The sequence below is a fragment of the Myxine glutinosa genome, chromosome 9, assembly GCF_964187855.1.
Source record: "Myxine glutinosa chromosome 9, kmMyxGlut1.1, whole genome shotgun sequence".
Taxonomy (NCBI): Eukaryota; Metazoa; Chordata; class Myxini; order Myxiniformes; family Myxinidae; genus Myxine; species Myxine glutinosa.
This window is the reverse complement of record NC_136269.1, coordinates 121548299-121568874: the sequence shown is the minus strand read 5'-3', so window position 1 is coordinate 121568874 and position 20576 is coordinate 121548299. Positions and strand designations below refer to the sequence as shown.

General features: G+C 48.5%; 1 protein-coding gene across 4 annotated transcripts in view; it reads left to right on the top strand.

Annotated features, from left to right (window-relative positions):
* Window positions 1–7677, top strand: part of PMEPA1 (prostate transmembrane protein, androgen induced 1) — a 35216-nt gene extending 27539 nt beyond the window's left edge. For all 4 annotated transcript variants that reach the window (XM_078784857.1, XM_068128314.2, XM_078784856.1 and 1 more), the window contains one exon: window positions 3581–7677. In XM_078784857.1, coding sequence (XP_078640983.1) covers window positions 3581–4090 — 510 coding nt within the window. In that variant the 3' untranslated portion in view covers window positions 4091–7677. The remainder of the gene's footprint in view (window positions 1–3580) is intronic.
* The last annotated feature ends 12899 nt before the right edge of the window (window positions 7678–20576 follow it).

Here is a 20576-nt window from a genome sequence, read left to right as displayed (position 1 = left end):
ATATTAAATGCCAAGTCTGTGTATATATATATATCACATCACACATCACAGCGTCCGCTAATTAGGACTTATTAGGACTGGAGAACTTAAATTATAATCTGATTGTTACTCCCGGCTGCATCCAGGGACTCCATATAATGAGTGGATACCAGAGATAATGTACCGTGTGGCAGGCGGTGCTTATCGCTCCCATTAAGGTACAGCATAGCTAGATGGGATACCTTAATGGTGGTTCACCACTCATGGTATGAAGTCGCATAATGACTGATATATATATATATCTATGTCCCATAGCCCACTAGCAGGGATGAGAAAGTACTTTTAAGTTAACACAAATCCACCTTTGAGGTTTGTGGAATTGTATCTTTCCCTGGTTTTACAGAAAAAGTCAAATTATCCCCAACGTTTGCGAAATTGCTGCAATAGTCCCCCCCCCCCCCACCCCCCCCCCCCTCAATCATACCCTCATTAGAACATTAGACCCGTTGGACTGGCGGCCATTTTGGATTTGACCTCTCACGGTCCTCAGAGGTCAAATCTGACTTCCCTCCACATCTGAAAATAAACCTTATGGTATATACTAACTATGCTAGAAATGTCATGTTTTTCTCAAAAAATGCACAATTTGTTAAAATATATGAGAGTTTATCCGCTGTACTACTACAGTAAGCAAAAACCTGAAAGCATCTGACAATGCAAAGCCCATATCAGCGTCCGCTTTGTATTCAGACTTCTTATTCCAAATGTGAAACATGACAAAAGCAGCTAAAACTTGACGTTAAAAGTTTTAGGAGAACTTGACCTTAAAAACAATAGGCTTCAGTGACCAAATATGCAAACCCTGCTCAAATTTCAAGTCAATCGGATGAAAATTGACGACTTAATGCAACCTTCACCTTTGACCTTTTGATCTAAAAAAACAAACAAACCCAATTTGCTGCTAGCTTTTGATTGGTGAACCAATTAAATGACGCAACATGCAAGTTCTTAAAATTTCAGGTCAATTGGATGAAACTTGATGGTTTCAGGTGACGCTGACATTTGACTTTTTTTTCTTTTTTTGTACACAAGGTCGAGGCTCGTGTAAGAGGTAACATTAATCACAAGAAAACTGGACACACAAAACATACAAGAAAGGGAACGGGAGACAAGATGGGGAGAGAGAGAGGGAAGCACACAAGTACAACAGCAGAGAACAGAGACATCGGGAGATCTGTTGTGGGAGGGAGAGGTCTTAGGGGGAGGAGGCATGGGAAGGAGGTGGGGGGCGGGTGGGGGGGGAAGAAGTACAAAACACATGGACACTGCTCGGACTTCCAGGAAAGAAATTGATATTTCAAAAAAGTTGATCTGGGGTGAATTAATGGGGGTATAAAAGATCAAGGTTTTGGACGGGGAAATATAAGAGATGGTGGTGAACAGCTGTTTTAAAGACCTGGAGGGAGGAGTGGGATTGAAGAGAGTGGGGGAGTTTGTTGCAGAGGTGGGAGTAAAGAAGAATGAAAGAGTGAAGGTGAATAGTGAGTCTTGATTTTGGCAATTTCACCAGAAGAGGGTTGCTGGCAGATCTTGTGCGACCTGTAAGAATATTTGGGGGACAGAGCACAGACAGAGCTGGGGGAGCAAGGCCGGAGAGGAGTCGGTAGAAGACAGAAAGACCACCAACCTGCCTGCGGTGAGTAAGTGAAAGGCCCTCGGAGTTAGCTTCATCGTGGGAGATTCCAATGATTCTGAAAGCTTTGGTTTCAACAGCGAGAAGTCGAGGTAGGTGAGAGGCAGGAGCACCAGCCCAGAAGGGAGAACAGTACTCCATTGAGCTGCGGATGAAAGCCTTGTTTGTGGTGAGGAGCTCAGGTGTGCCAAGGAAGGACTTCACACGACGGAGGATGCCCAGTTGGTGACTGGCTTTGGAGGCCGGCTTGGAAATGTGGTTTTCCCAGGAAAGATCATGGCAGATAGTGAGACCCAAAAGCTTGAGTGATGGAACTTCTTGGAGAGGATTATTCAGAAAGTAGATGGGAGGGTTGTCCAGTCGGTCTTTTCGGAGAGACATCGTAAGAGTGTGAGATTTGTCAGGATTGAAAGACATGTTCCACTTGTTTGCCCAGTCTGTGATTTTGTCCAGGTCTGCAGAGAGTGAGGAGGCTTCAGACTGCCGATCTGAGGGATGAGGAATGGAGCGGCAGAGAGTAGAGTCATCAGCAAAGAGATAGAGAGGATTTTCAAGAGAGTCAGAGAGATCATTGATGAAGACCAGAAAAAGCACAGGGCCCAGAACACTGCCTTGGGGAACTCCAGCCTGAACGGGAAGGGGAGATGAGAGAAACCCATTCAGGTCCACACGTTGACTACGACTCGAGAGGAAGTCCGCCAGCCATACGTGGAGATTTCCATGGATTTCCATGGACCTTTTTGACAAAATTATGAATTTCTCTTCTCTGTATTCTCATAATAAAGCTTTGTTGCAAATTTGAAGACAAAAAGGTCAAATGAAAAAAAAAAAAAAAAAAGTTGCGTCCTGGACAGACACACACAAGTGATTCCAAAACCCCGTCTCCCGCTGCTCGTGTATCCTGTGTATGATCACTGATCAGGGATAAAAAGTTGCTTCCAAGTTGTAACTGAATAATTGGCTGCCAAAGGTGGCCATCTCGGTGAGTGCAAAGCACAGGGCGGTGTCACTTTCAAAAACTTCCTTTACAGATTCTACCTCATTTTCAAAATGCTGTTAAACATTCCAGAACCTTTGCTTATTTGCTGAAAAGAAGACCTCATTCGTAACTAATGTAATGATCGTTTCGCCATTTTTGTTCAAGTGTGTGGTTCACTACTACTATTTATTTGAAGGCCTCGATTATTCCCATCGTCTTTTGGGGTCATCTTTTTGACCGGCGATAACTCGCCTACACTTCGCAAAGGATACCGTGGGATCTTTAACGTCCACCAAGTCATGCTGGCACACCGGACACCCTGCTTAACGTCCACCTGAGGGATGAAGCACTTTGTGATGGAAAGCCCTGCCAAGGAAGTTCTACAGTTTATCGTCGGGTCGGGAATCAAACCCGGACTGTATTCCTCGAAGATAAGTGCGCTGCCAATCAGTCGGACTTCGAGGTCATGATTGGACCGCTTCATTTTTGTATTTTTTATGGTCGCTATTATCCATGGGGGTGCTTCCCTGATAAACTTATTCCCCATGGGGAGTATATAACAATGAGCCATGTTTCAATATTTTTTTCCATTGAGCGGTTTCGGAGATGTGGAGGTGCAAAGTTTTTACAAGATGGCGCCCATATCACGTGACCTTTGACGTCATAATTATCACTAAAAATCTACAAGAGGAGGTTTGTCATGTGCTCTTTACTAAATGTAAATATCAAATGTGATTTTGGGTGAGGTCGTCTTTTCAGGAAATAACTCCTTTTCCACTATTCTTTTCCATGCTTTCCTTGAATCCTATTCATGATCATAACTTTTTTTTAACAATGATCGCAAAAGTTTAGACATTGTGATTTCTTTCCCCCAACATGATTTTCTCCATTTTGACGTTTATCTTGCACGACCTGCTCCCCATCCCCAGCTTATGTGCCCGACGCAACATCAGCATCAGCAACAACGCGATCGACCACCGTGCATCCGGACGCCTTCCCGGGATCCTTTCCGTCGCCCACCACACCGTCCTCTTTATCCTTACAGCCAGGAGGAAATCGACCTACCACCCAGTATCTCCCTTTCAGACGGCGAAGAACCACCTCCGTACCAAGGCCCGTGCACCATGCAGCTGCGACCACCTGAACAGCAGCAAGAGATCAACAGAGAGTCCGTGCGCGCCCCACCCAATCGCACCGTCTATGACAGCGACTACCTGCTGGCCACCGGCCCTGCCGGACCTTGCCCGCCCAGCAGCCATGCGGGCGTCTCCGCGACGTTACGTCAGGTGCAGGGGCGGTTGGACGGGCCTCCGCCGCCCAGCTACAGCGAGGTTTTTGGCACGCGACGGCCGGTCTCCTGCCATGGAGACCCCACTGTGGTACACTCTTCTGGGTCCATGCCCCCAGAGCTCGGCAGGTTTTGCTACAAGGCGGTGTGACTCAATACGACACGGGACAGAGGGACGAGAAAAGGGGCTTTGGCTTCTTTGTCCATGTGTTTTGTTTTCCTCAGTGTTGCGCTGGGGACAGGAGGCACTGCTTTAGGTGCAACATGAAAAAGGTGTGCTGAAGTAAGAGGAAGGTCAAGAGGTGTGTACAAGGGTTTAGGCAAAACTCTCAATCTTCCAAATTTGAAGACTTAAGGAAGGCTAGAGAATGACCAATAAGGCATGTTGGTAGAATGGATGAGACGGACAGACCGATGAGATTGGCACTCCCAAGCAAGCCCGAGTTGCACACCTGACTAAGCTGTGATGTGCCGCAGCAAAATCCAAGTCTTCTCTTCAACAACGGGCAAAGCTGCTGCTGCTGCTGCTTGACGATGTTATGTTTTCTTCCTTATTTTAATCGTTCATTTGGAACACAAACCCAGTTTGCTACCTGTGTGTTCTGCTAACAAATTGCCGCTAAAATAAGGACACCTTACGATAACTTAAACCTGAACCCCACAGCCATTCTGCGGGGAGCTGGAGTGGGACAGAATGAAATTCCTTATTATATATATTTTTAAGACTGTTGCTTTTTCTTGCAAACCGAACGACCCGAGTGTGATAAGTGGGACCCGGTGTGTACCTGGAATATGCGAGACGATTCTGTTTTGTTCAAAGTTGTATTTTTTGCACTAACAGCCATTGGGAGTGGTGGGAAAACAAGTCCGTGGCCCTTGGAGCTCCTCGCGTTGGAGTGAAATCTGGGAAGGGAGGACGAAAACGATAGCGGAATGACAAATTTCATTATTGCTTTGGTTTTGTCTCCGCTAACCTTCTTTTGCTTCCAATGCCCGGTCCAATTGCTTCCCAGTCTGTCTCCTGCGTTTTGAGTTTCTGTCGCAACAGGTGCTGACTTGCACACACTGTCGCAACAGGTGCTGACTTGCACACACTGTCGCAACAGTTGCTGACTTGCACACACTGTCGCAACAGGTGCTGACTTGCACACACTGTCGCAACAGGTGCTGACTTGCACACACTGTCGCAACAGGTGCTGACTTGCACACACTGCTGCAACAGGTGCTGACTTGCACACACTGTCGCAACAGGTGCTGACTTGCACACACTTCCCCTTTTCGGTTGACGTCTTTTGTAATGTAATGAGATTCTCTTTGTATTCTCTCTGAACGTTGCTGTTGGTAGACAAATGTGTGGACCCCAAGGTGTGTACCCCAAAGTGTAGCCATTGGTGGAAGCTACCTGGACATATGTAATCGATCATTACACTTCAGACTGGTTTGATGTTAGGGTTCTGTTCCGTAGACTTGTATAATTTCCTCGCAGAGGAAGAAAACAAAAAACGTCGTACCCTGAGCAACGGGTCAGGTAATTATATAAAAGATGTTTTATATATATATATATATATATATATATATATGCGTGCATATGTATGCATGTATACGTGTGCATGTACAGGGTATCGCAGAAGGACAGTCTTACTTTCTCTATAAGAGTGTGCATTTGGCCATGCCTAAAACGAACCCACATGTATATATTTACATGTCTGTAAAGACGTTACGGCATTGTGGATATAGTTTGTTGCACAATCAACCGTCGCTGCCGTTCCGTAGAGACCCGAAGCTACCGCCAGGTATCAAAGGATGGTCCCTCGTCCTCTTGTTTTGCTGTACGGACCGTGCTCGCCCGCCATTCATCCATCTCTCTCTCTCTCTGCGTCTATCTCTCTCTCTCTCTCTCTCTCTCTCTCTCTCGCTCTCTCTCTGTCTGTCTCTTGCTCTCTCTGTCTCTCTCTGTCTCTCTCTCTCTCTCTCTCTCTCTCTCTGTCTCTGTCTCTGTCTCCTCTGTCTCTGTCTCTGTCTCTGTCTCTGTCTCTCTCTTCTCTCTCTTGCTCTGTCTCTGTCTCTCTCCCACTGGGTGCTGGTTCGATCTAGTCGTTTTGTGTATGTGTGCAAAATAGAAGGTGAAGCTATTTAATAGCACAGCTTGACCTGCTCAGCACGAGTCTAGTGCTTTTGGCCCACCACGAGGGCTTTGGATACACCAGCGTCACTTCAGAGACCAAACTGTGATGGTCGCCTTTCTCAGCCACTACTCATATGCCCAGGGCTGCAGGCAGGCCTTGTTCACGCAGTGGTCTCGCCTTGAAACTTCTATCTAACTTGAATGTTGACCTTTATGTGCTCGTTGGTAAGAGTGCTCCTTTGCCAAAATAACGCCTTGTTTATTTGGTGTCCATTTCATATGCACCGCTTTATGCACCAAATCTTTTCTGTTTGTACGAAAACTCCCATGGAATTGTGCACGTCGTACGTTTGTTCGTTTTACGAACCGGAATGTTTTTGTGGTCCTGCAGCCTCGGATGAGGTGGAGGGGGGGGTCGGAATGAATTGGTTAGTGCATCTGATGGATGGATTAGGATTATGGGGGGTCGTCGATAGAACATGACTTCAAAAAAAAAATCCTTTAGCGTCGTCGTCCCCCCCAACCCCCTTCCCCCCCCCCCTTCAATATCTTATACGTCTCCCTCACTATATGGTCTAAATGCACATTCATTCCATCCCTCCTCCATCGTTCTGAATCGGATTGCTAACTTGAAAATCACAACAAACCCAATTTGTTTTCAATGTTCGTCTTTCATTAATCATCCACTTTCTAAACTCCCCTCTTGCCCCTCCCATCCAAATCCCCCCCCTTGCACCTACACTCCTAAACTCCCCTCTTGCCCCTCCACTCTTAAACTCCCCCCTTGCCCCTCCACTCCTGAACTCCCCCCTTCCCCCCCTCCCCCCCTCCCCCCCTCCCCCCTTCCTTCCCCCCCTCCCCCCCCTCCCTACCCCCCCTCCCCCCCTTCATTCCCCCCCAGGCAAGTGGAGGTTTTTGCTCGCCACAAGAGCAAGAGCGACTGTTGGAGGTGACGGTTTTGAGGGTGCCGGTGTAGTAACGGTTGCATATTTTAGGAGTGGTGTACGTGTGTTCGTCTGTTCCTCGCTGACATCGCGGTAGCCCCCCCATCGGACCCCGATCCTGTAGAGCCCCTCGTCTCTGCTGCTGTAACGGTGTGGCTCGTATGATGGACGTGGAGTGGGACGCGTTACCCTTTCGGTGGTGCCATTGTCCTCGTGATTGGAATATTGTGTGTACACAAGCGTCGAGCATGAGATGTTGCAATGGGAACATTAGCCAACCTGTCAGATCGAGAGCTCTGTCTACCTGGTTATTGTGCACTTGGTTAACGAGGGGGGTGGAGGCGCAGAGGAAAGCTCAGGCTGCAGGTGTTGTGGCGTTTTCTCTGCCTGAAGGAAATAATAATTAATAATAATGATAACCACTCATTGGCCAGCAACAAGCAAAACATAGAGGCCTAAAGAAACCATGCGAAGTAAATAAATTTATTTTAAAAAGAAGTTTTTATTATAATTGTCATTATTGTTTGTGTGGGTTCCCTCGCAAACCTCGGGGCCCACAATCTGCACTGTTTAGCAATAACATTGATTCACTGTCAATATCTTTCATTTACTATGTCGTATTTTGTCTTACTGCACATAGTTACAAATATACCATAACATCTGCACTTAGACGCGTGTCTGGCTCTTTGTTACTTTTATTTAATTTCATTTTTAACTTTCGTCCTTTGCGACTCGTTCACTTAAGGTGTATTTAATAAGTTGAGCACGACTTTTGACAAATCGTGTTTTGTGATCGAGTGTGGGTAAAAGAGCTTTCGGGACGTTTGCTCGTGAAGATCTTGTACCATGAGGTGCATATAAAAGCCGTTTCTGCCAATGGACAATGGAGGCGTCACTTGACATCACAAGGTCACGTGCCTTTGTTTATCCACCATATTTAAGGTCAAACTTGACCGGGACACTGCCTTTCGTTACCCAAATCACCTCTCCTATTTACAATGCCCGAGGCTTGTGCATATGGTTGCACTAAACCGAGGGGATATAGGCCAAGGCTCTGTTTCTAACGATTCCCAGTGCACGCCGGGTGCCAGGAACGATGGTTAGCTGCTAAAGCGTGAAGACTGGCAGCGGACTGAACATTCCCGAGGCGAGTCATGGGACAGTACTTTGGAAGCAACCCTGCTAGCATGCAACGCCTACATGGTGTAATGGTTAGGGTGACCGCTCCGGGTCTGGGACAGAGTACCAAACGATTTACAAATGCTTTGTGATGCTTCCTTGCTTCGCCTTCAGCATTGAAAAGGATAGAGCACAGATAATCCACCATAGGTTGGTAATAGCACGGGCTTTGATAGGTCTAATGGCCTCCTCATGCATCGGGTTCATTCTAAAGAAATTCATGGACAATATATATTGATAAATAAATAAAAATACATACATATATGATGATGATGATGTCCACTCCCGCATCATCAGATTCATTATGTCTGCCGAGGCAGTTTCTTGAATATTGGGTACAATCCTGGTCAGGGCGACATTCCTGGTCAGGACACTCAAATAGCTCATTCATCCAAGTGAGCCTGGTACACATTTTGCTTACCTCAAGGACGACAGACTGAGTGAACCCCACCTGGTGTTAATTCAACAACCAACCAGGATTTGAACTCAGGACCCGTTAATCCCAACACCACACCCTTACCATTTTACAGACTTGGCATTTAATATGGAATATTTTTTTTGTGGGGGTGAATTTACTTTTCAAGATGACTTAGAACCAAAAGTCCATTGGAATTATGTTGAAATTATTCTAGATTTTGTTAATGTGACCTTTAAAAGAAACAAAAACCACATTTGACATTTCAAAGCAAATAAATTGATCCTTGAAAGTGATGAAAACTGATATCGAACTCAATTCATGGACAGTACTGTGTTAAACTTCTGTACGTTTTCCAGAAGTATCTCTTTATTTTGCACATTAGCCAAAAATTTTTTTAACAAAAACAAAAGTTAAATTACGACTGGGATTACGGACAGTAAAATTACAGTTCAGTCTGGTGTTGGGCTAGTGGCTTGTGTGCCTGTTTAGGATCCTAGGATCCTGGGTTCGAATCCCGGTCGATCGCTGAATTAACGCGAGGGGGGTTGACTCAGCCTGTTCATCCTTCCGAGGTCGGCTAATTGAGTACCAGTTCACTGGTAATTCCCCGTTTGTCGTTAAAGGCGGCAAAAAGGGTTGGCGTCAGGAAGGGCATCCGGCCGTAAAACATTGCTTCAAAAAGGGGACCAAAAAAAAAAACAACAACCACGGTTCCCGAAATAGGCCAACCCCCGCTTTGCGGGGAAGGTTCCCGAAATAGGCCAACCCCCGCTTTGCGGGGAAAAATGGCCTCTAAAGGTGGTATGTTTTACTTCGTGTAACCCCCAGGAGCATTCAGGAGAGCACGTACACGTTGAGGCATGCTGTTCACGAGATTTGCCAAAGTTTGGACAGGAATCGCTTGCCACGCAGTGACAATAGCCTGCTGCAATTCACGCACAGAGGTCGGCTGCTGGTCCAGGTGGTCGATTTGATGCGTTAATTCTGCCCACAAGTTCTCTATCGGATTCATATCCAGGGACATGGCAGGCGACCCCATATGCTCTACACCACAGTCAGCAAGAAAGTGTTGGATCATGCGAGCACGATGAGGCGGTGCATTGTCATCTTGGAAGACAAAGTTTCCTCGAAAGGCTGCACAAGCAAATGGAAGCAATGTTTCTTCCAGAATGGCCCTGTACTTGAACTGGTTCAGGTTTCCATTCAGAACAACCAGGTCAGTTTTGCCCCCTGCATGAAAAGCAGCCCAAACGGTCACCCCACCAGCTCCAGCTTGGACTCTTGGCACTATACAATCTTTGTTGTAGGCTTCATGCACTTGTCTGCGCACTCGGATGTGGCCATCTTGACGATAGACCAGAAATCTAGACTCGTCACTGAAGATCACGTGATTCCAGTGTCCTGGCTGCCATTGACGGTGCTCTCTGGCCCACTGCAATCGGCGCTGGCGGTGTTGTCTGGTCAGGCGTGGCTTTCTCAGGGGAGGCCTGGCATGATAGCCTGCTTGAACCAGTCGTTGGTTGAATAGCCTTCTGGATACAGGCACATTTGTCAGTTGCTGCCACTCAGCCCTAAGCCGATTAGCTGACTTGGTACAGCCATTGCGGACTAACCGGTGCAGCTGGCAATCATCCCTCCTTGTGGTTCTGCGGGGACGTCCTGGCCTCGGTATTGGAGTCGGGACACCCCTCTGAGCATTTCGTTTCAGGATCTTTGACACCTGAGCTCGAGTGATGCCATACTGCCGAGCAATAGCACGCTGTTTCATGCCGTAATTTCGTAAAGCCACTACTCCATGACAAACAGCATTGTCGAGTTGACGGACCATCTCCAGAGGAAACGGCAATAACTTTTGGAGACATGCAGGTTGTTTTCCACTAATACAGAACGCAACAACCCTTGTATACCCGACTGTGAAGCCAATCATCAAATGCACCTGTCCGTACATTTTGCCATGCCACCTGTGATATAATCCTGTTGTTGACTTCTTGCTGCGACAGACAATCAGTGACATGGTTCTTTTAACAAATAAATCACCAAAGTGTAAAAGAAACTCACCAGATTGATATACTGAGTTAATAAAGTAAACCCAAGTCAAGAAAAAAAAAAATTCCATATTAAATGCCAAGTCTGTATATATTGTTACAGACGTGGCTTGGATGTTATTTACCGAGCGGTTTTATGGTATGACCACGTCTGCACAAGTTACCCGATTGTGCCCGAACGTTGACTAGTCGCGCGATGCTGGCTCAATAAGAAAAAGAAGACACCCGGCTGGATTACAATAACACAATACGACACCAATGTTTCAATTCTCAAGACCTCCGGAGGAGATTATATTCGTACGGAAAGGTCAGATTACAGGGGCTAGAGGTATAATCACAGAAAGACAGGCACTTAGACACACTCTTATATTAACCCCGGACAGACGACAGACAAACGGGACAACGGCTGACTCACACGGGGGTTTGATGGCTAGGAAAGGCAGGATCGATGGCTCCAGGTCCTCCTGGGCTCGGGGCAGGGTACAGTACGGTCCGGTCCAAAGATGCGGGGAGGTCTCGTCGCGCTGGGGGTGGCGGTGGCTTCTCTCTCCAAGCTGAGGCGCATCTGACGTCACATCCGGCGCGGGGCCGCGTATATCCGGCGGGGAGTGACACGCCCTCGGCTCGTTAGCGCCGCCCCAGATGGAATCGGCACGTTGCTTCTCATTGGGTGCGTGGGGGGGTTACTGGCTCCGCCCCTGACGAGGAGCTGACAGCCAGCCCCTTCGGGGTAACGCCGTGGAGCGCATGGTCATGGCGGGTAACCGAGCCGGTGTGAGGACGCACACTCCCCGCCCCTCTGTTGTTGTAGTCGGAGTTGTAGTTGTAATTGTTGTTGTAGTTGTTGTTATTGTTGTTGTTTGGGGAAGAAGATGGGAGGAGGTATGGGAAAGGTCCTAAACTCACTACTGATGCCATATAATCACATTCTGGTGCAACGAAGAGTCATAATTAATGGAAACGAGGCCTTAACTGACATAGATTAAGAATAACTAGGAAGATGTCCGAAAGTTGTCTACGTGTGGTGCGGTGGACCTGGGCACGACATTTAATGGGGGAATAAGGGGAAGGTCGGCTCTACTGATTGTTGTTTACATGCAATGGGACTAGGGAATGGGGGATTGGGGAAAGTTGGGGAGTATTGGAGAAAATAGGGGAATATTTACAAGCGGATATGGAGGCCAAATTCCATATTCGCAACATTGCACCCTTCTCTACCCTCGGGGCGTCCCGACCCGATAAATTTTTACCTACTTTAGTGTGGCACGCAATGTAGTTCCCTCTACTATTAACTCTACCCTGAGTGCGACAGTTTTACAGATATTCACAAATGAGTAAATATGTCCCCCTGCGACGTTGCACCCTTCTCCTCACAGAAACACACCCACAGGATAACCGAATCCGGAAAGAATCCTCAAACTAAACATACAGCCGGTAGGGAGCATTATTTACAAGATTACGCTGATATCTACACTACGATCCAGGACCTGTTTTTGGAGGAACACATGCAGATGTTATGCATAGAGAGAGCGCGCTTGCCAACATCGATACACCAACCCACGAGTGCTCTGTGGCCGACGGCCTTTAATAACGTGCAGAGCACCCTTTCCCAGCATCAAAAGCACCACCCCACCACCAATCGGTGCAGTCACCATTGTTCATTGGAATAAAAATAAATTCGACAACCCCTAACCCTGCAGGTGTCTCTTGCTCTTCGTGTGGCCTTCAGTGGTGTTAATTAACAGTGGTTCACCTTAATGGCATAGGTGCCACGTTGACCCATAGGTCCATCCCCGGGTGGTGCTTGGCCGCAAACGAACTGCGGTCCATTGTGGGTGGCCACAAACATTGCGGTCCATATGGTGTATCGATCCCGGCAGCAAACAGCGAAAGTGCAGGCCCACAACTGCGCAGCCAGCACCTCTCTCTCCTCTCTCTCTACCCCAAAGCCAGATCCTCGGAGGTGGGAGACAAAAGAAGAAACAAGTGAGTAAGGTGGTAAGGGCGCAAAAGTGCACGCAATATAAGGTGATGCACACTGGGGGCACATGGGAACCAGGTGAGACAGGTACGTTCCTATCGTACGCCCCCCCCCCACCAGGTAACCTACATGGCCCCTCCCTTACCCCTTACTGTATCCACACAACACAACACTACCCATAAACATCTACTTTACAAATCAACAAACATCCCTACTGTCTTCCTCGTTCCTCCCATAAACCAAATTCGTCTTCTCTCCCTCCTAACCAATCAAATTTGCCATTTTCAACTCTCATCAAAATTTGCCATCTCCAACTGCACATCAAAATTTGCCATTACCAATTCATCATCAGTCCCTCCTAGGGAGGGAGAGATGGAATCACCCCAATGTCTCATCCACGTCGTGATGCGTCTCACAAATCCACACAGCGATTCATCTCCTGCAACAAAACAAAGAAAACACAGGTGTGGAGTCATCATCATCACCACAGGTAAGTGGCTGCGTATGGTGCGACAGGTTCATCAATCCTAACTATTTCCTAAATGACTTTAACAACTTTACACTACCCGGGGTCTTTCTCCGGCCAAACCATTGGCCCTCTTACACTACGGGTTCTAAAAACCAATTCCCATTGGCCAAACTGTGGTGCTCTTCAATTTGGGGTCTCACTCCCCCGATTCATCTCCCGGTGCCCTCGTACAATTTCTGGGCTGCGACGTGTACCTCTCCCAGTGGGTCTACCCACCTGCACACCTCCACCACTGCAGTTGCCTCCGAGCTTAGCTGCTCCTTACCCTAACCTAACTAACTGGGGCAGGCCCTCTGGCGCTCTCCCCACTCGGTGCCCTCTCTGGCACTGGGCTACCCGATCCACACCCGGGATCCTCAGGCACCCACTCACAACTACCGGCTCCCAGAGCCCACCTGCGGCCTCACCTGGCCGACATCCTCACAGTGGTGGAGTGCCCAACCAACTACACACACTAACAGGCTACACGCCCAGCCATTTCCACAACACTAATGCACCCATCCACAACACCATTCTGCAACCGCACCACAAATGCCAATATCCAACCACAATTTACCTGTACCCTCTACCTAACACTTACACTACCCGCCCCGGGTACTCGTGAAAGGGGTCCACTCTTCCCCCATCCACACCTTCGCACCATGCACACCACTCCGTACCACTTACTCCAACTCTCTCCACACACCTGTACCTGCACACCTGTGCTCTCACACCTGGTGCCACCTGCACCCTTCTCTCCCCAAGCGCATTCGCGCTGATCCACAACACTCACTACTCATACACTGCTCCACACACCTGTCCAGTTGCACACCTGTGCAATCACACCTGTTCAATTCTCACACACACACGGCATCATCTCAGCTAACTACTCCCTTCTGAAACTTGCGCTTCCCAGTCGTCCCTTTAAACTATTGCGCTCCCTCGTCATTATCATCCACACTAATCTACCTGCGTCCCCACTACAGGTATCAGTCACTAACTAATCTTAACGTTACCTAAGGTCATCTTCTCTAGATCCCTATCAATATCCTAACCCACCCGGGCTAGTTTTCACTGCCATACACCCCATAAACTATTGCTCCTTTGTCCCCACATGGGAAGGGTGGCAGGGATGCCAACCTTACCCACCGGGCCCATCGCTCACTACCAATTTTGCACATCAAATTTCAACAAATCCAAAATTTGGCCAATCACTGCCCATCATCTGCCAATCACTACTGCCAATCCTTTGCCAATCATCAAATTTTGTTTTTCTCTAATTTTGGGGCCAAAACACTAACCTCATCACCCAGTCTACTCACTAATACCTCTCGGTGCGCCAATCCCTGTCCAAAGCCCGGCTTCGTAAAGCCAAGCAATGGATGCTGGTTGTTTTGTGCCAGCGGCTGGATGCGTCCGGCATTCGGGGCAGGGACGGGGGCTTACCCGGGCCGAGATCCCACGCACCACCTCGGCGTGGAGCCATCCAATGTCCCGATCTCGACCTGCCGGCACGTCTCAACAAAACGTGGTCGCCATAACGACCCTTCCTATCGGGCTGCCAGCTCCGCCTAGTGGAGCACGGACGCGGCCGTTCAAAGCGAGGCCCAGCACGCACCGAGGGCCCGATTCGGCTATAAGTCGTTCTAAACTCTATCCCGTCTAACGTCGATGCTTCACCTGGACGCTTACACCCCGCAGCCCGTTCCTTGCTCACACATCCAGCCGTGCCCATGCTCCTCGTACCTTTCCTTACACACCCAGGTACACCCATTCCACTCACAGCCTTGGTCACACACCTGACCACCGAACACTTTGGCACACATTCGTTGCTCGCACACCTCACCAATACACCGCTTCGCACCCCCTCCTCGGTCACCTCCTCTGTGACAATCACAGGTGTGCTCTCATTCGCACACCCAACCACGTGCCTCACCACCAACTCCAGCGTGCATTCCCACTCACGCTCTACCATTCCAGGTGTGCATCCTTTCATCCCAGGTGTACATCCTCGCTCACCTGTCACAACTAACTCACGCTCCATGTCACTCTCACTACTTTCACCTCCATTCCTGCCAGCGCACTCACCCTTACTCTTGACAGCGCACTCTTTCCTCATGCACCTGTCCGTCACACACCTTTCTCGCGCACACTCTCCCGTTACACCCTCTGTAACACTCACCACAGGTGGACACTCTTCCTTACTTCTGACAGCGCACTCTTTCCTCATGCACCTGTCCGTCACACACCTTTCTCGCGCATACTCTTGCGCACACTCTCCCGTCACACCCTCTGTAACACTCACCACACCGCGCTTCCACGTGCTTCCTCGCACACGCGCTACGACCGACTCACTCTCGCCAGCACCCTCACTCCTTGGCACGCACTTTTTCCTCACACACCCCAGAGTCGGACTTTCTCGCACACCTCCTCTTTCGCACACTTCACCAACGGCCTCTCACGAACACCCGGGTCCATCTCGACCCCCAAGCTTCTTAAATCCCCTGGCGCATCATACGCACGACCATATTGGTCACCACTTACACCGGGTCCTCTTCCTCTTCGCTTCTCCTCCATCACCTGCGAATCCCTCATCCGGTTAATGAGCACATCATCACGATCCAAACACAGACTTTGGACCAATTCTTTTATCTCCTCTTTTAGCTCCTTCTTATCCCCTCTCCGTCGCTTCTTAATTTCGCTCATCCCTTCTTCCACTTCCTCTAATTTGTGCTTCACCTCTTTTATTCCCCGGTACGTCTCCTCAAGCTCATCCTCTAAGGCTACCTTGACCGTTTCCAGGTGCGTCCTCACCTGCCGGTCCTTCGTCTCCATTACCTCTATCACCTCGTCCAACCTCGTTGTCAGTCCCTCACGTACCATCTGACATTCCCTCTTTGTCGCTATCAGGTCGTTTTTTATGTCGTTTTGTGTCGCTTTTAAACCTCCTAATACCGCAGTGTTCCTTTGAACCTGCTCCACTAACTCCGTCTGTCCCACCGTCAGCTGCTCCACCTCCTGCGTCAGGTCCTCTATGCCCCCTTGCAATTTTACAGTCCCCTTTCTCACCTCCTTCTCCATGTGCTCCTTACAGTGCCTCACCTCCTCGCGCACTCCTCCGACCTCCTCACTCACACCTCTTCTGATCTCTTCTCCCATCACTTGCATCTCCTGCCCAGATGCCACCCTCATCTGCTCCATTTCCTCCCTGTGAGCATCCAGTTTGGTTTCTACCCCCATTCTGACCCCCTCTATCTGCTGCTCCATTTGTTTAACTTCCCTTTCCGCTTGGTCCCTCATGTCCCTCAATTTGCCTTCCATACTGTTTTCTAACCCCTCTAACCCATTTTTCACTCCCTCTATCTGATTCTCCTGGGCAGCCATTCTATTTTCTACCCCCTCTAACCCATGTTTCACCTCTTTTATCCCGTTGTCTAACCCCTCAAATTTCTTTTCTAATCCCTCACCGGTACCCCTCATTTGGCCCTCTAATCGCCCACTATCAACCCTCATTTGCTCACTCTGAGCATCCATCCGGTTCCCCATTACCCCCATTTGGTTTCCCAAGTCATTCCTCAGGTCTTCACTTGTCTGGACCATGAGCGCCTTTATTTGTTTCATAAATAGGCCCCAATCCATCGGCGGCGCTGCTACGGTCGCGGGCGCGGTGACCAGCGAGGCGCCATTTTGTGCGTTTGCTACCCCCGCTGTTTCGCTCTCCTCACGTGTCTCAATTTGGTCCTGGACCGACCCTGCTTCACTCTCCCCTACCGGACCCCAGCCGTCTTGATCCGCCATAGCGCGACTTTCAAAATTCGGGTTTTGTAAAACAAAACAAATTTCGGCCGCTCCAAATTTTGACCAAATTTTTTTTTTTTCCTCTATTCGTTTTTTTTTTTTTTTCAAAATTTGGTCGGGCCTCGAATCCCACTCCCAGACACCAATTGTTACCGTACTAACACAATTGGTGTCCAAAATTTGGGCTAAATAAATTTAGTCCCAGGTTCGAATCCAACTCCTGACAACCAATTGTTACAGACGTAGCTTGGATGTTATTTACCGAGCGGTTTTATGGTATGACCACGTCTGCACAAGTTACCCGATTGTGCCCGAACGTTGACTAGTCGCGCGATGCTGGCTCAATAAGAAAAAGAAGACACCCGGCTGGATTACAATAACACAATACGACACCAATGTTTCAATTCTCAAGACCTCCGGAGGAGATTATATTCGTACGGAAAGGTCAGATTACAGGGGCTAGAGGTATAATCACAGAAAGACAGGCACTTAGACACACTCTTATATTAACCCCGGACAGACGACAGACAAACGGGACAACGGCTGACTCACACGGGGGTTTGATGGCTAGGAAAGGCAGGATCGATGGCTCCAGGTCCTCCTGGGCTCGGGGCAGGGTACAGTACGGTCCGGTCCAAAGATGCGGGGAGGTCTCGTCGCGCTGGGGGTGGCGGTGGCTTCTCTCTCCAAGCTGAGGCGCATCTGACGTCACATCCGGCGCGGGGCCGCGTATATCCGGCGGGGAGTGACACGCCCTCGGCTCGTTAGCGCCGCCCCAGATGGAATCGGCACGTTGCTTCTCATTGGGTGCGTGGGGGGGTTACTGGCTCCGCCCCTGACGAGGAGCTGACAGCCAGCCCCTTCGGGGTAACGCCGTGGAGCGCATGGTCATGGCGGGTAACCGAGCCGGTGTGAGGACGCACACTCCCCGCCCCTCTGTTGTTGTAGTCGTAGTTGTAGTTGTAATTGTTGTTGTAGTTGTTGTTATTGTTGTTGTTTGGGGAAGAAGATGGGAGGAGGTATGGGAAAGGTCCTAAACTCACTACTGATGCCATATAATCACATTCTGGTGCAACGAAGAGTCATAATTAATGGAAACGAGGCCTTAACTGACATAGATTAAGAATAACTAGGAAGATGTCCGAAAGTTGTCTACGTGTGGTGCGGTGGACCTGGGCACGACATTTAATGGGGGAATAAGGGGAAGGTCGGCTCTACTGATTGTTGTTTACATGCAATGGGACTAGGGAATGGGGGATTGGGGAAAGTTGGGGAGTATTGGAGAAAATAGGGGAATATTTACAAGCGGATATGGAGGCCAAATTCCATATTCGCAACAATATATACCAGCAGAAGTACCCGGCATTGCCGGGCGGGGGAGGGGAGGGGAGGGGAGGGGTAAGAGGAGGGGAGGGGAACGGGAGGGGAGGGGAATGGGGGGGAGGGGATGGGGGGGGAGGGGAACGGGGAGGGGAGGGGGGGGAATTGGGACGGGAGGGGAATGGGGAGGGGAGGGGAAGTACCCGGCATTCCATGTATAAACGTGAGGGAGAAGAGGGGGGAGGGGGAGGGGGAGGGATGGGAGAGGAGAGGGATGGGAAAGGAGAGGGAGGGGAGGGAGAGGGGGGGAAGTACCCGGCATTCCGTGTATAAACGTGAGGGAGAAGAGGGGGAGGGAAGGGGAGGGCCAGTCAACAATGACGTTGCAGTTCTCATGGTCGGAGAGCAGCACAACAATCGCGACATCGTCCTGAATCTTCGCAACAGCACGAAGCGGATTTTGTTGACTCACCGATCCTGTGACGCCCTCCAGTACCGGCGTTGCCGGGTGAGGGAAGGGAGACCCGTACATTCCCAACCCGTACATTCGCCCTCTCGACTCAAGCTCACTCGGACAAAAGCCTCGCACAAATTACACCATGAAGGCCCAATGGCCATGTCTATGCCACAAATCAAGTACGTGAGCGAGTCGGGCGCACTGAATTGAAAATATATAGAACGCTCATACTCCGTGAAAAGTGAAGCCAACTGGCGGCGGGGATGGAACATCACGTGATCGCTCTGAGCGAATCAGCGCGCTGCTCTGCCACCGGTCAGAATCCATGTATAATATTCCTCGCTGAAAAAAAATCTATGTGAAACATGCTACTATCTATGCTAAATGCTAATCATGCTAAAATCTATGCTACTTGCTGTGAGTTTATGGCGGCAAGGAACATCACGTGATCGCATCACGAACATCATTCGTGATCATGTCATCACGTGATCGTGATCGTCATCAATGAGCGCGAATGAGCGAATCAGCGCGCTGCTCTGCCACCGATTCAGATTCCGTGTATAATATTCCTCGCTGAAAAAAAATATGGATCTAAAGATGAAAGAAAAAAAAAACCTATGTGGTGTGAATGGCAATGTTCCTCGCTGAAATGTGAAAAAACGCAATCGCGCGGCAAGGAACATCACGTGATCGCTCTGAGCGATCGATTGCAACTCTGCGACGTGTCGTGGGCATGGCCAACGTGGCCTCATGCTCCCAGGTGATTGGCTAACTCGAGCTCGAGAGACCATAATGCGCTACATTATGGCAAAAAATATGGATCTAAAGATGAAAGAAAAAATAACCTATGTGGTGTGAATGGCAATGTTCCTCGCTGAAATGTGAAAAAACGCAATCGCTTTTCGCTCTGAAATACGTGCGAACGCGTAACTGAGTTAATGGCGGCAAGGAACATCACGTGATCGCTCTGAGCGAATCAGCGCGCTGCTCTGCCACCGGTCAGATTCCGTGCATAATATTCCTCGCTGAAATGCGCTGAGGTAAAAATATGGTAAAAAAAATATTATGAAATAATATTTTTTAGGTCGGCCATGTTCTTCCCAGGCTCAATGGCCATGTCTGTGCCAAATATCAAGTACGTGAGCCTCTCCGTTTAGGAGTCTATCGGTAACATTACACGCACTCACACACACACACACACACACACACACACACACACACACACACACACACACACACACACACACACACACACACACACACACACACACAAACTGTGTTTTATATATAAAGATTTGAATTTTATGCAAAGGGCGAAAAGGGGTAAATATTGTCATACAAAGGGTTAAAAGAGGCATTTAGCACTTATAGATTAATTAAATCATTAAGATACCCTGGTTTGGTTTTCTTCCCTGCTTCAAAATCAACTTTGTAGCATTATTCTAAAAATATCTCAAAATCCCCATTTTTTACCATTTTCTCAAAATTTGTCTCTGAAACAGGAGGGGTTAACACCGTAACGCTAATAGTCAGGTTCACTATGTTTTTTCGTTCAAAATTTTGGTAGATTAGCAAAACTATACATTTTTGGAATATTCAGAGCATGAGGAATCCAAAAATTAATGTTTACATTTGCGTAGACACCTTTGCGAAAATGACACTCAGGACAGTGATGAAGATCTGTAAAAGCATAATCCTGAACGGTATAGACCTCGTAGATCCTGTGTATAGGACTTATAGTTCAATCTGATACTACCTATAACTTCCTATAACAACCTATAACTTCAAAGGACTTGCAATATCATGTATTATGTAATACAGTTATATCACAAATATAAAGACAATGGTTTTCAATTACCTTT